At 42.6% G+C, this 15,574-nt stretch overlaps 1 protein-coding gene across 1 annotated transcript in view; it reads left to right on the forward strand.

Moving 5' to 3' along the window:
- Window positions 1–15,574, forward strand: part of Crag (DENN domain-containing protein Crag) — a 346,089-nt gene that overhangs the window by 23,446 nt on the left and 307,069 nt on the right. The window contains exons 4-5 of the mRNA XM_071666294.1: window positions 135–251; window positions 7,833–7,962. Of these exons, the coding sequence (XP_071522395.1) occupies window positions 135–251; window positions 7,833–7,962 (247 nt within the window). The remainder of the gene's footprint in view (window positions 1–134; window positions 252–7,832; window positions 7,963–15,574) is intronic.

The following is a 15,574-nucleotide window of genomic DNA, read 5'->3' on the forward strand; positions in this document are numbered from 1 at the left end:
CTCGCAAACGCAGGAGACAGCGACAAAGCAAAATAAAAATAATAAAAAAATCATTTATTTGGATTAAGATTTTTTTCAGGTGCCTAGAGAGTATTTCAGACAGTAGTTCATGTAATAACAAATACCTTTTTCAGTGTGCTGTATGAGGGACGTGAACGTGTAATGGCAGATTCGCAAATAGTAGAATTCACTCATGGGGGACGCAATGCAAATATTAACCCATCTGGCCAGACCACCTACATGACCTATAGGTAAGGGCCTTAGGATTAAGAGGCTGTGCTTTTAGCAACATAGCAGGGTGATATTGTTTGATTTGTTCTCTTACTCTTTGATATCATATTTTGCTTCTTCAGCAAAAGTTCACCGCAAAAGGTGATTAGTATGTTGTTCTAGACATATGCAAGAAACTGTAGTATTCCATTATTGTATAAATACTTATGTTATTCTCTATTTGCAATTCATTTTCCACATGTACACTAAAGCACATGTTGCCCTTTCACTGAATTGATTGATCATCACTATAGATTTTTCTATAGCTGGTATCAGTTGCTCATACAATATTACTTTATCATGGTACTATCAGGAACTGTCAGGCATCCTTTTTCAAAACAGAGATTCTGTCAGGCACTCAGTACTCAGAAATAAATGCTATATTTGCTACTTCCAGTTTTAAGATACGCTGTCTCATGGAATATTCATGCATTTTGGTTATCGTATAATCTAAACAGCAGTTAGTAATTATAATTCATGTTTGTTTGCATATTTCTTTTAGTATTCCCTGTCTGTGCTTCTTTGCTGTCTGTATAAACACCCACTATTTCATCCTTCTTACACCTATCTTGCATTATCTTCATTTTGTTATACTTAATCGCTGTCTCCCACGTTTGCAAGATAGCACAAGGAAACAGACGAGGAATGGCCCAACCCACCCATGTACACATGTATATACATAAACGCCCACACACGCACACATACATTTCAAAGTTTCATGTGTGGCGGGGTGGCGACGGGAATGGATGGGGGCAGCAAGTATGAGTGTGTACATGTGAATATATGTATATTTCTTTGTATGTATATGTATGTATACATTGAAATGTATAGGCATATATATATGTGTGTGTGGGCGTTTATGTATATACATGTGTATGTGGGTGAGTTGGGCCATTCTTTCGTCTGTTTCCTTGTGTTACCTCGCAAATGCGGGAGACAGTGAATAAGTATGAAAAAAGAAATATATGTGAATAAGAGTGAGTGCTCAAATTACAGAGGTATAAGTTTGTTGAGTATTCCTGGTAAATTATATGGGAGGGTATTGATTGAGAGGGTGAAGGCATGTACAGAGCATCAGATTGGGGAAGAGCAGTGTGGTTTCAGAAGTGGTAGAGGATGTGTGGATCAGGTGTTTGCTTTGAAGAATGTATGTGAGAAATACTTAGAAAAGCAAATGGATTTGTATGTAGCTTTTATGGATCTGGTGAAGGCATATGATAGAGTTGATAGAGATGCTCTGTGGAAGGTATTAAGAATATATGGTGTGGGAGGAAAGTTGTTAGAAGCAGTGAAAAGTTTTTATCGAGGATGTAAGGCATGTGTACGTGTAGGAAGAGAGGAAAGTGATTGGTTCTCAGTGAATGTAGGTTTGCGGCAGGGGTGTGTGATGTCTCCATGGTTGTTTAATTTGTTTATGGATGGGGTTGTTAGGGAGGTAAATGCAAGAGTTTTGGAAAGAGGGGCAAGTATGAAGTTTGTTGGGGATGAGAGAGCTTGGGAAGTGAGTCAGTTGTTGTTCGCTGATGATACAGCGCTGGTGGCTGATTCATGTGAGAAACTGCAGAAGCTGGTGACTGAGTTTGGTAAAGTGTGTGGAAGAAGAAAGTTAAGAGTAAATGTGAATAAGAGCAAGGTTATTAGGTACAGTAGGGTTGAGGGTCAAGTCAATTGGGAGGTGAGTTTGAATGGAGAAAAACTGGAGGAAGTGAAGTGTTTTAGATATCTGGGAGTGGATCTGGCAGCGGATGGAACCATGGAAGCGGAAGTGGATCATAGGGTGGGGGAGGGGGCGAAAATTCTGGGGGCCTTGAAGAATGTGTGGAAGTCGAGAACATTATCTCGGAAAGCAAAAATGGGTATGTTTGAAGGAATAGTGGTTCCAACAATGTTGTATGGTTGCGAGGCGTGGGCTATGGATAGAGTTGTGCGCAGGAGGATGGATGTGCTGGAAATGAGATGTTTGAGGACAATGTGTGGTGTGAGGTGGTTTGATCGAGTGAGTAACGTAAGGTTAAGAGAGATGTGTGGAAATAAAAAGAGTGTGGTTGAGAAAGCAGAAGAGGGTGTTTTGAAGTGGTTTGGGCACATGGAGAGAATGAGTGAGGAAAGATTGACCAAGAGGATATATGTGTCGGAGGTGGAGGGAACGTGGAGAAGAGGGAGACCAAATTGGAGGTGGAAAGATGGAGTGAAAAAGATTTTGTGTGATCGGGGCCTGAACATGCAGGAGGGTGAAAGGAGGGCAAGGAATAGAGTGAATTGGAGCGATGTGGTATACCGGGGTTGACGTGCTGTCAGTGGATTGAATCAAGGCATGTGAAGCGTCTGGGGTAAACCATGGAAAGCTGTGTAGGTATGTATATTTGCGTGTGTGGACGTATGTATATACATGTGTATGGGGGGGGTTGGGCCATTTCTTTCATCTGTTTCCTTGCGCTACCTCGCAAACGCGGGAGACAGCGACTTGTTGAATGTTGGGGTGAAGAGAGGGGTGAGAGTAAGTGAGCTTGGGAAGGAGACTTGTGTGAGGAAGTACCAGGAGAGACTGAGTGCAGAATGGAAAAATGAGAGCAAAGGATGTAAGGGGAGTGGGGAAGGAATGGGATATATTTAGGGAAGTAGTGATGGCTTGCGCAAAAGATGCTTGTGGCATGAGAAGCATGGGAGGTGGGCAGATTAGAAAGGGTAGTGAGTGGTGGGATGAAGTAGTAAGATTATTAGTGAAAGAGAAGAGAGAGGCATTTGGATGATAATTGCAGGGAAATAGTGCAAATAACTGGGAGATGTATAAAAGAAAGAGGCAGGAAGTCAAGAGAAAGGTGCAAGAGGTGAAATAGAGAGCAAATGAGAGTTGGGGAGAGAATCATTAAATTTTACAGAGAATAAAAAGATGTTCTGGAAGGAGGTAAATAAAGTGCGTAAGACAAGAGAACAGATGGGAACATTGGTGAGGGGGGCTAATGGGAAGGTGATAACAAGTAGTGGTGATGTGAGAAGGAGATGGAGTGAGTATTTTGAAGGTTTGTTGAATGTGTTAGATGATAGAGTGGCAGATATAGGATGTTTTGGTCGAGGTGGTGTGCAAAGTGAGAGGGTGAGGGAGAATGATTTGGTAAACAGAGAAGAGGTAGTAAAAGCTCTGCGGAAGATGAAAGCTGGCAAGGTAGCGGCTTTGGATGGTATTGCAGTGGAATTTATTAAAAAAGGGGGTGACGGTGTTGTTGACTGGTTGGTAAGGATATTTAATGTATGTATGACTCATGGTGAGATCCCTGAGGATTGGCAGAATGCATGCATAGTGCCTTTGAACAAAGGCAAAGGGGATAAAGGTGAGTGCTGAAATTACAGAGGTATAAGATTGTTGAGTATTCCTGGGAAATTATATAGGAGGGTATTGATTGAGAGGGTGGAGGCATGCACAGAGCATCAGATTGGGGAAGAGCAGTGTGGTTTCAGAAGCGGTAGAGGATGTTTGGATCAGATGTTTGCTTTAAAGAATGTATATGAGAAATACTTAGAAAAGGAAATGGATTTGTATGTAGCATTTATAGATCTGGAGAAGGCATATGATAGAGTTGATAGAGATGCTCTTTGGAAGGTATTAAGAATATATGGTGTGGGAGGAAAGTTGTCAGAAGCAGTGAAAAGTTTTTATCGAGGATGTAAGGCATGTGTATGAGTAGGAAGAGAGAAAAGAGATTTGTTCTCAGTGAATGTTGGTTTGCAGCAGGGGTGCGTGATGTCTCCATGGTTGTTTAATTTGTTTATGGATGGGGTTGTTAGGGAGGTGAATGCAAGAGTTTTGGAAAGAGGGGAAAGTATGCAGTCTGTTGTGGATGAGAGAGCTTGGGAAGTGAGTCAGTTGTTGTTCGCTGATGGTACAGCGCTGGTGGCTGATTCGGTTGAGAAACTGCAGAAGCTGGTGACTGAGTTTGATAAAGTGTGTGCAAGAAGAAAACTGAGAGTAAATGTGAATTAGAGCAAGGTTATTAGGTACAGTAGGGTGGAGGGACAAGTCAATTGGGAGGTAAGTTTGAATGGAGAAAAACTGGAGGATGTGAAGTGTTTTAGATATCTGGTAGTGGATTTGGCAGCGGATGGAGCCATGGAAGCGGAAGTGAGTCGCAGGGTAGGGGAGGGGGCGAAAGTTCTGGGAGCATTGAAAAATGTGTGGAAGTCGAGAACATTATCTCAGAAAGCAAAAATGGGTATGTTTTAAGAATAGTGGTTCCAGCAATGTTATATGGTTGTGAGGTGTGAGCTAGAGTTGTGCGGAGGAGGGTGGATGTGCTGGAAATGAGATGTTTGAAGACAATATGTGGTGTGAGCTGGTTTGATTGAGTAAGTAATGAAAGGGTAAGAGAGATGTGTGGTAATAAAATGAGTGTGGTTGAGAGAGCAGAAGAGGGTGTTTTGAAATGGTTGTGTCACATAGAGAGAATGCATGAGGAAAGATTGACAAAGAGGATATATTTGTCAGAAGTGGAGAGCACGAGGAGAAGTGGGAGATCAAATTGGAGGTGGAAAGATGGAGTGGAAAAGATTTTGAGTGATCGGGGCCTGAACATGCAAGAGGGTGAAAGGCATGCAAGGAATAGAGTGAATTGGAATGATGTGGTATACTGGGGTTGACATGCTGTCAATGGATTGAACCAGGGCATGTGAAGCATCTGGGGTAAACCATGGAAAGTTTTGTAGGGCCTGGATGTAGAAAGGGAGCTGTGGTTTCGGTGCGTTATGCATGACAGCTAGAGACTGAGTGTGAACGAATGTGGCCTTTGTTGTCTTTTCCTTCCAAAGGAAGGAACAGAGAAGGGGGTTGGGTGAGGATGTTTCCTCAGAGGCCCAGTCCTCTGTTCTTAACGCTACCTCGCTGAGGCGGGAGACAGCGACAGAGTATAATAAGATGAATAAATAAGAATAAATACATATTCATACTTGTTGCCTTCGTCCATTCCTGTCGCCTCCCTGCCATACATGAAATAGCATCCACCCACCCACAAGGTAGCGCCAGGAAAAGATAAAAAAGGCCACATTCGTTCACACTCAATCTCTATCTGTTATGTGTAATGCTCTAAAACCAAAGTTCCCTTTCCACATCCAGGCCCAACAAATTTTCCATGGTTTATACCAGAGACTTCACATGCCCTAGTTCAATCCATTGACACCGCGTCGACCCTGGTATACCACATCATTCCAGTTCACTCAATTCCTTGCACACCTTTCATCCTCTTGTACGTTCAAGCCCCAGTCGCTCAAAATATTTTTCACTCCATCCTTCCACCTCAAATTTAGTCTCCTGCTTCTCCTTCTTCCTTCCACCTCTGACACATATATCCTCTTTGTCTGTCTTTCCTCTCAATCTCTCCATGTCTCCAAACCATTTCAACACAACCTCTTCTGCCCTCTCAACCACACTTTTTATTACCGCATATCTCTGTTACCCTTTCATTACTTACTCGATCAAACGACCTCATACCACATAATGTCCTTAGGTATCTCATTTCCAACACATCCACCCTCCTCCGCACAGTCTTATCTATAGCCCATGCCTCGCAACCATATATCATTGTTGGAACTACTATTCCTTCAAACATACCCATTTTTGCTCTCCGAGATAACGTTCTGGCCTTCCACACTTTCTCAACTCTACTGAACCTAATAACCATGCTCTTATTCATATTTACCCCCAACTTTCTTTTTTCACACACTTCACCAAACTCAGTCACCCACTTCTACAGTTTCTCACCCAAGTCAGTCACCAACACTGTATCATCAGCAAACAACAACTGACATTTCCCAAGCCCTCTCATTCACAACAGACTGCATACTTACCCCTCTCTCCAAAACTTTTGCATTTACCTCCCTAACCACCCCATCCATGAACAAATTAAACAACCATGGAGACGTCACGCACCTCTGCCACAAACCGACATTCACTGGGAATGAGTTGCTTTCCTCTCTTCCTACTCATACACATGCCTTACATCCAAGGTAAGAACTTTTCCCTGCTTTTAGCAACTTACCTCCCATACCATATACTCTTAAAACCTTCCACAAAACATCTCTATCCACCCTATCATATGCCTTCTCCAGATCCATAAATGCTATATACAAATCTATGTTTTTTTAAGTATTTCTCACATTCTTCAAAGCAAACACCTGATCCACACACCCTCTACCACTTATGAAACCACACTGCTCTTCCCCAATCTGCTGCATATGCTTTTACCCTCTCAATCAATACCCTCCCATATATTTTCCCAGGAAATACTCAAGAAACTTATGCCTATGTAATTTGAACACTCAACTTTATCCCCTTTGCCTTTATACAATGGCACTATGCATGCATTCTGCCATCCTCAGGCACTTCACCATAATCCTTACCAACCAATCAACAACACAGTCGCCCCCTTTTTTGATAAATTCCACTGCAATACCATCCAAATGCGCTGATTTGTCAGCTTTCATCTTCCGCAAAGCTTTCGCTACCTCTTTTCTGTTTACCAAACCATTCTCCCTGACCCTCTCACTTCGCATACCACCCCAACCAGAACATCCTATATCTGCCACTTTATCATCTAACACATTCAACAAACCTTTAGAATATTCACTCCATCTCCTCACTTCATCACTACTTGTTATTCCCTCCCCATGTGCCCCATTTACCAATGTTCCCATTTGTTCTCTTGTCTTATGCATTTTATTTACCTCCTTCCAAGACATCTTATTTTCCCTATAATTTAATGATACTCTCTTATGCCAATTCTCATTTGCCCCCTTTTTCACCTCTTGCCCCTTTCTCTGGGCTTCCTGCTGCTTTCCTTTATTCCTCTCCCAGTCATTTACGCTACTTCCTTGCAAAAATCATCCAAATGCCTCTCTCTTCTCTTTCACTAACAATTTTACCTTTTCATCCCACCATTCAGTACCCTTTCTAATCTGCCCACCTTCCACCTTTCTCATGCCACATGCATGTTTTGCGCAAGCCATCACTGTTTTCCTAAATACATCCCATTCCTCCCCCACTCTCCTTACACCATTTGGTCTCACCTTTTGCCATTCTGCCCTCAATCTCTCTTGGTACTTCCTCACACAAGTCTCCTTTCCAAGCTCACTTATTCTCACCACTCTCTTCACCCCAGCATTCTCTCTTCTTTTCTGAAAACCTCTACAAATCTTCATCTTCGCCTCCACAAGATAGTGGTCAGACATCCCTCCAGCTGCCCCTCTCTATACATTAACATCCAAAAGTCTTTCTTTTACATGCCTATCAATTAACACGTAATCCAATAATGCTCTCTGGCCATCTCTCCTACTCACATACGTATACTTATGTGTATCTCTTTTTAAACTAGATATTCCCAATCACCACTCATTTTCAGCACACAAATCCACAAGGACTTCATCATTTTCCTTTACAACACTGATCACCCCATGTACACCAATTATACCCTCAACTGCCACATTACTCACCTTTGCATTCAAAGCATTATCTTCATATCATCTCATAACTGATTTTCACTATCATTCACTGATTCCCTATGCATTGTTGGTTGCAGACGAGCAAGTGATAATGCTGCGTGCAACGAACTGATGGTGTCAGATATCTGTGTTATTATGACCAATCGTGGTGACCAGGCACCTCACTCCTACTGCACTATTGATCGGAACCTTAATAAAGGAACTATGGTTAGTTTGAATGAACGTGAATGTGTCTTAATCCTGTATAACATTTTGAAATATAGAGATAATGTGCAAATTTTTTACCAAGCACTAGGGTCACCATACTTCTCTGATTATGAAAGTATTAGAGCTAGCAGCATTATCCAAAATATTTGCCACTTAGCAGTGCATGTTAACTTCACTAGTTTGTAAATTAAGTAGTTCTCTTCCTCTTTTTCAGTGTTTTTTCTTTGTGTATTTTTTCATTGAAATACTAATACTGTCAGTGGACTGAACCAGGGCATGTGAAACGTTTGGGGTAAATCACAGAAAGGTCTGCAGGACGTGGATGTGAATAGGGAGTTGTGGTTTTGGTGCTTTACACATGACAGCTAGAGACTGTGTATGAATGAATGTGGCCATTTTTGTCTGTTTTCCTGGTGCTACCTCACAGATGCAAGGGATGGCAATGCTATTTCCTGTAAGGCAGTGTGGCGCCGGGAAGGGATGAAGGCAAGCGAGTATAAAAATGTACTTTTGTATATTAGGTACAGTAGGGTTGAGGGTCAAGTCAATTGGGAGGTGAGTTTGAATGGAGAAAAACTGGAGGAAGTGAAGTGTTTTAGATATCTGGGAGTGGATCTGGCAGCGGATGGAACCATGGAAGCGGAAGTGGATCATAGGGTGGGGGAGGGGGCGAAAATCCTGGGGGCCTTGAAGAATGTGTGGAAGTCGAGAACATTATCTCGGAAAGCAAAAATGGGTATGTTTGAAGGAATAGTGGTTCCAACAATGTTGTATGGTTGCGAGGCGTGGGCTATGGATAGAGTTGTGCGCAGGAGGATGGATGTGCTGGAAATGAGATGTTTGAGGACAATGTGTGGTGTGAGGTGGTTTGATCGAGTGAGTAACGTAAGGGTAAGAGAGATGTGTGGAAATAAAAAGAGCATGGTTGAGAGAGCAGAAGAGGGTGTTTTGAAGTGGTTTGGGCACATGGAGAGGATGAGTGAGGAAAGATTGACCAAGAGGATATATGTGTCGGAGGTGGAGGGAACAAGAAGAGGGAGACCAAATTGGAGGTGGAAAGATGGAGTGAAAAAGATTTTGTGTGATCGGGGCCTGAACATGCAGGAGGGTGAAAGGAGGGCAAGGAATAGAGTGAATTGGAGCGATGTGGTATACCGGGGTTGACGTGCTGTCAGTGGATTGAAGCAAGGCATGTGAAGCGTCTGGGGTAAACCATGGAAAGCTGTGTAGGTATGTATATTTGCGTGTGTGGACGTATGTATATACATGTGTATGGGGGGGGGGGGTTGGGCCATTTCTTTCGTCTGTTTCCTTGCGCTACCTCGCAAACGCGGGAGACAGCGACAAAGTATAATAATAATGATAATTGATATGTTCATGTATGTATGTGTGTGTGTATGGGCATGTATGTATATATGTGTGTATATGAATGGATTGGTCTTTCTTCATCTGTTTCTTGGCACTAACTCACTGATGTGGGAAATGGCAATCAAGTATAATAACAATGATAACTCATACTGGAATTATTGTAGTAAGCCTATCTTTTGTGCTGTTAGACACAGGAAAACTAGTAGGTAGTAATTGCTTGGCACTCAACGACCAGGGAGGAATATTACCACTACTACCCAGTATCAGGAGGGTTTGTGATGGCTGTGTGGTGAGCCAGCTCATCAGTGGTATTATTAAAGTGCACTCCTCTCACCCAAGTAGCTGTCTTTTCTTTCTGTCACACCCACACATGATGCTTGACTCACACAGTTCATTCTTCGTAACTCGATTTTTCTGCAGTGAGCACCATGTGCTAGCACTACCTTTTGGCATGATAGTATGAGCAGTAGATAGAAACATATAGGCTGGAGATAAGGTAGTAAAGTTATTTAGAAGTAGAAGATAGGAACATTATGCTGGAGCTTTTGGTAGTAGTCAGTAGGAACACTAAGTAGGAGCCTCTGCAGACACTGCGCTGGAGTTACCCTCTACCAGTGGCCTGTTAAGGATGAAGCACTAAAGGCTAAGAAGCGATACTGGAGTTCACTAGTTGTAGACTGTTGCTTTGGCCACCCCCTTGAGGGAATTCCAGTCAGGAACAGGCATCAGAGATAGATAGATAGATAGATAGACATGAAAATTATGAAACCATCCTCTGTAAGTCAGTCATGTATGTATCTATCTATATCTCTGATGCCTGTTCCCTTTCGGAACTCCCTCAAGGGGGTGACCATAGCAATAGAGTCTCCACAACTAGTGAACTCCAGTGCTGCTTCTTAACCATTAGTGCCTCACCCTAAACAGGCCACTGGCAGAGGGCAAGTCTAGTGCAGTGTTTGCATAGGCTCCTACTAAATGTACCTACTGGCTGCCTTTACCTAATGCTCCTGTCTAATATTCCAACCAGCTGCTTCTACCTAATGTTTCTACTTAATGCTCCTACCTAAATATTCCTACCTACTACTTCTATCTATTGCCCCAACCAATTTGGCTAAAAGGCAAGGCTAGCACATAGCACTCACCACAGGAAAATCTAAAGTTATGAAGAATGAGCTCTGTGACTTCAGTGCTGCCAGGTGTTATGTGTGACAAGGAGAGATCATTTGTTTGTGGACAGAATGCCAGTAGTCTACATGTGGGTAAGGCAGAAAGACAAGATGGCAACCTGGGTCAGAGGAGTGCAGCTTAACAACCTCTGAAGTGCTGGCACACTACACAACCATCACTAACCCTCATGATACACAGGTATGTAGTACTGGTAATATACTTCCTTGGTCGTTGGCTGCCTACCAACTGCTACCTATACATCTATCTATCTATCTATCTATCTATCTATATCTGATGCCCGTTCCCTTGTGGAACTCCTCAAGGGGTTGGCTACGGCAGTAGAATCTCCCTAACTAGTAATGCTTGTGTCTACCTATACCTCTCTCTTGTTACTGTGCATTTTGTCCATAATGTGAGTGGTTCACACAGAATCTTATCCAAGCAAGCTGTTGTTCACATATACTTCCTCCTTGACCCCTCTTAGACTTGTACTCCTTCACTTTCTCCATCCAGTTTCATTTTAGTCCTCTTTTAGTTTCTGTACTTGTACTCAGATGCACAGTTAATCCTTTTCACATTCATTCATTTCACCTGATCCTGCCATATAGAATCTGGAAAATGCGTATGATAGGGTTGAAAGAGATTATAAGTGGAAGGAGTTATGAGTGTATAGTGTGGGAGGAAGGATGGCAAGAAGCACACTCCATCTTGCCTGTGTTTCTACCCTGCTAAACTTAATCACTATACTCTTCTTCACATTAATTCAGAAGTTTCTCCTTAACCCACACTTTTCCAAACTGAGACACCAGCTTCTGCTGTTTTTTTTAGTTGAGTCTCCCACCAGAGCTGTGTCATCAGCAAACAGCAAAACCCCTCATAGGCTCCCCAGACCCTTAACACTCTTCAGCCTGCCCCATTCTCCAGGCCCCTCACATTTACCTCCTTCACCACTCTCTCCATAAGCAGATCAGACCTCCTTGGTAACATCACATACTCTTGTTGCAGACCCACCTTTAACTGGAACCATTCACTTTCCTCTATTCCTATTTGCAAACATACCCTGCTTTCTTGACAGCAGCTCTTCACTGCTTGTAGCTTTCCTTTTACACCATATATTTGTTACCCCTTCCATAAAACATGTCAGTCAATCCTGTCATACCCTTTCTCCAGATCCATAAACACCATATATGAATCCTCTGTTTCCCTAAGTATCTTTCATGCAGAGCCTTCAAAGCATTCTGTTTCATTTCTGAAGCCACATTTTTTTCTCGGTGTTTTTATTTATTTGTTTGTTATGGTATGAGAGTTTTACGCTTGTAGGCCCTGTCTCTTGTACTTTATGTACCATCAAGAAGACTTTCAAGTCTTTGTGAGAGTCCAGAATTCACCATCTCTTTGCTTAAGCCATCTAGCCATCTGCTACCCTTACACTAAACCAGTATATCTTTACATTTTTCTTAACCATCCTCTTTTCAATTCCTGATCATGGATGATGATCATCATCATCCGGTTGATTTGGGAACTTATAGGCTGTTATCAGGTTTCTAAGCTGATGGAGAGAGTTAGGTGATTATTGGTGCGTATGCACCTGTGGTCAAAAACAAAGAAATTTCTTTTAATAATGATACATACTCACACATATAAGTGCAGTACATACATATGCATATCAACATATACATATATATCTACATAAACATACACAAGCATATACAGAATGGAAAAAGGTGAGAACAAAGGATGTAAGGGGAGTGGGGGAGGAATGGGATATATTTAGGGAAGCAGTGATGGCTTGTGCAAAAGATGCTTGTGGCATGAGAAGCGTGGGAGGCGGGCAGATTAGAAAGGGTAGTGAGTGGTGGGATGAAGAAGTAAGATTATCAGTGAAAGAGAAGAGAGAGGCATTTGGACGATTTTTGGAGGGAAATAATGCAAATGAGTGGGAGATGTATTAAAGAAAGAGGCAGGAGGTCAAGAAAAAGAGGGCAAATGAGAGTTGGGGTGAGAGAATATCATTAAATTTTAGGGAGAATAAAAAGATGCTCTGTGGAAGGTATTAAGAATATATGGTGTGGGAGGCAAGTTGTTAGAAGCAGTGAAAAGTTTTTATCGAGGATGTAGGGCGTGTGTACGTGTAGGAAGAGAGGAAAGTGGTTGGTTCTCAGTGAATGTAGGTTTGCGGCAGGGGTGTGTGATGTCTCATGGTTGTTTAATTTGTTTATGGATGGGGTTGTTAGGGAGGTGAATGCAAGAGTTTTGGAAAGAGGGGCATGTATGAAGTCTGTTGTGGATGAGAGAGCTTGGGAAGTGAGTCAGTTGTTGTTCGCTGATGATACAGCGCTGGTGGCTGATTCATGTGAGAAACTGCAGAAGCTGGTGACTGAGTTTGGTAAAGTGTGTGAAAGAAGAAAGTTAAGAGTTAATGTGAATAAGAGCAAGGTTATTAGGTACAGTAGGGTTGAGGGTCAAGTCAATTGGGAGGTAAGTTTGAATGGAGAAAAACTGGAGGAAGTAAAGTGTTTTAGATATCTGGGAGTGGATCTGGCAGCGGATGGAACCGTGGAAGCGGAAGTGGATCATAGGGTGGGGGAGGGGGCGAAAATCCTGGGAGCCTTGAAGAATGTGTGGAAGTTGAGAACATTATCTCGGAAAGCAAAAATGGGTATGTTTGAAGGAATAGTGGTTCCAACAATGTTGTATGGTTGCGAGGCGTGGGCTATGGATAGAGTTGTGCGCAGGAGGGTGGATGTGCTGGAAATGAGATGTTTGAGGACAGTGTGTGGTGTGAGGTGGTTTGATCGAGTAAGTAATGTAATGTTAAGAGAGATGTGTGGAAATAAAAAGAGCATCGTTGAGAGAGCAGAAGAGGGTGTTTTGAAATGGTTTGGGCACATGGAGAGAATGAGTGAGGAAAGATTGACCAAGAGGATATATGTGTCGAAGGTGGAGGGAACGAGGAGAAGTGGGAGACCAAATTGGAGGTGGAAAGATGGAGTGAAAAAGATTTTGAGTGATCGGGGCCTGAACATGCAGGAGGGTGAAAGGCGGGCAAGGAATAGAGTGAATTGGATCGATGTGATATACCGGGGTTGACGTGCTGTCAGTGGATTGAATCAGGGCATGTGATGCGTCTGGGGTAAACCATGGAAAGTTGTGTGGGGCCTGGATGTGGAAAGGGAGCTGTGGTTTCGGGCATTATTGCATGACAGCTAGAGACTGAATGTGAACGAATGGGGCCTTTGTTGTCTTTTCCTAGCGCTACCTCACACACGAGTGGGGAGGGGGATGGTATTCCATGTGTGGCGAGGTGGCAATGGGAATGAATAAAGGCAGACAGTGTGAATTGTGTGCATGGGTATATATGTATAAGTCTGTGTGTGTATATATATGTGCACATTGAGATGTATAGGTATGTATATTTGCGTGTGTGGACGTGTATGTATATACATGTGTATGGGGGTGGGTTGGGCCATTTCTTTAGTCTGTTTCCTTGCGCTACCTCGCAAACGCGGGAGACAGCGACAAAGCAAAATAAATAAATAAAAATAAAAAAGATGTTTTGGAAGGAGGTAAATAGAGTGTGTAAGACAAGGGAACGAATGGGAACATCAGTGAAGGGGGCTAATGGGGAGGTGATAACAAGTAGTGGTGATATGAGAAGGAGATGAAGTGAGTATTTTGAAGGTTTTTGAATGTGTTTGATGATAGAGTGGCAGATATAGGGTGTTTTGGTCGAGGTGGTGTGCAAAGTGAGAGAATTAGGGAGAATGATTTGGTAAACAGAGAAGTAGTAGTAAAAGCTTTGCGGAAGATGATAGCCAGCAAGGCAGCGGGTTTGGATGGTATGGCAGTGGAATTTATTAAAAAAGGGGATGACTGTATTGTTGACTGGTTGGTAAGGGTATTTAATGTATGTATGATTCATGGTGAGGTGCCTGAGGACTGGCAGAATGGTTGCATAGTGCCATTGTACAAAGGCAAAGGGGATAAGAGTGAGTACTCGAATTACAGAGGTATAAGTTTGTTAAGTATTCCTGGTAAATTATATGGGAGGGTATTGATGGAGAGGGTGAAGGCATGTACAGAGCATCAGATTGGGGAAGAGCAGTGTGGTTTCAGAAGTGGTAGAGGGTGTGTGGATCAGGTGTTGCTTTGAAAAATGTATGTGAGAAACACTTAGAAAAGCAAATGAATTTGTATGTAGCATTTATGGATCTGGAGAAGGCATATGATAGAGTTGATAGAGATGCTCTGTGGAAGGTATTAAGAATATATGGTGTGGGAGGTAAGTTGTTAGAAGTAGTGAAAAGTTTTTATCGAGAATGTAAAGCATGTGTACGTGTAGGAAGAGAGGAAAGTGATTGGTTCTCAGTGAATGTTGGTTTGCAGCAGGGGTGCGTCATGTCTCCTTGGTTGTTTAATTTGTTTATGGATGGGGTTGTTAGGGAGGTGAATGCAAGAGTTTTGGAAAGAGGGGCAAGTATGCAGTTTGTTGTGGATGAGAGAGCTTGGGAAGTGAGTCAGTTGCTGTTTGCTGATGATACAGCACTGGTGGCTGATTCGAGTGAGAAACTGCAGAAGCTGGTGACAGAGTTTGGTAAAGTGTGTGAAAGAAGAAAGCTGAGAGTAAATGTGAATAAGAGCAAGGTTATTAGGTACAGTAGGGTTGAGGGACAAGTCAATTGGGAGGTAAGTTTGAATGGAGGAAAACTGGAGGAAGTGAAGTGTTTTAGATATCAGTCACCCCCTTTTTTTTTATAAATTCCACTGCAATGCCATCCCAATCGGCCACTTTGCTGGCTTTCACCTTCCGCAAAGCTTTCACTACCTCTTCTCTGTTTACCGTACCATTCTCCCTGGCCCTCTCACTTTGCACACTACCTTGACCAAAACACCCTATATCTACCACTCTATCATTAAACACATTCAACAAACCTTCAAAATACTCACTCCATCTCCTTCTCACTTCACCACTACATCATATTATCTCCCCATTTGCTCCCTTCATTGACGTTCCCATTTGTATTCTAGTCTTACGCACTTTATTTACCTCCTTCCAAAACGTCTTCTTATTCTCCCT

This window comes from Panulirus ornatus, chromosome 11, assembly GCF_036320965.1.
Source record: "Panulirus ornatus isolate Po-2019 chromosome 11, ASM3632096v1, whole genome shotgun sequence".
Taxonomy (NCBI): domain Eukaryota; kingdom Metazoa; phylum Arthropoda; class Malacostraca; order Decapoda; family Palinuridae; genus Panulirus; species Panulirus ornatus.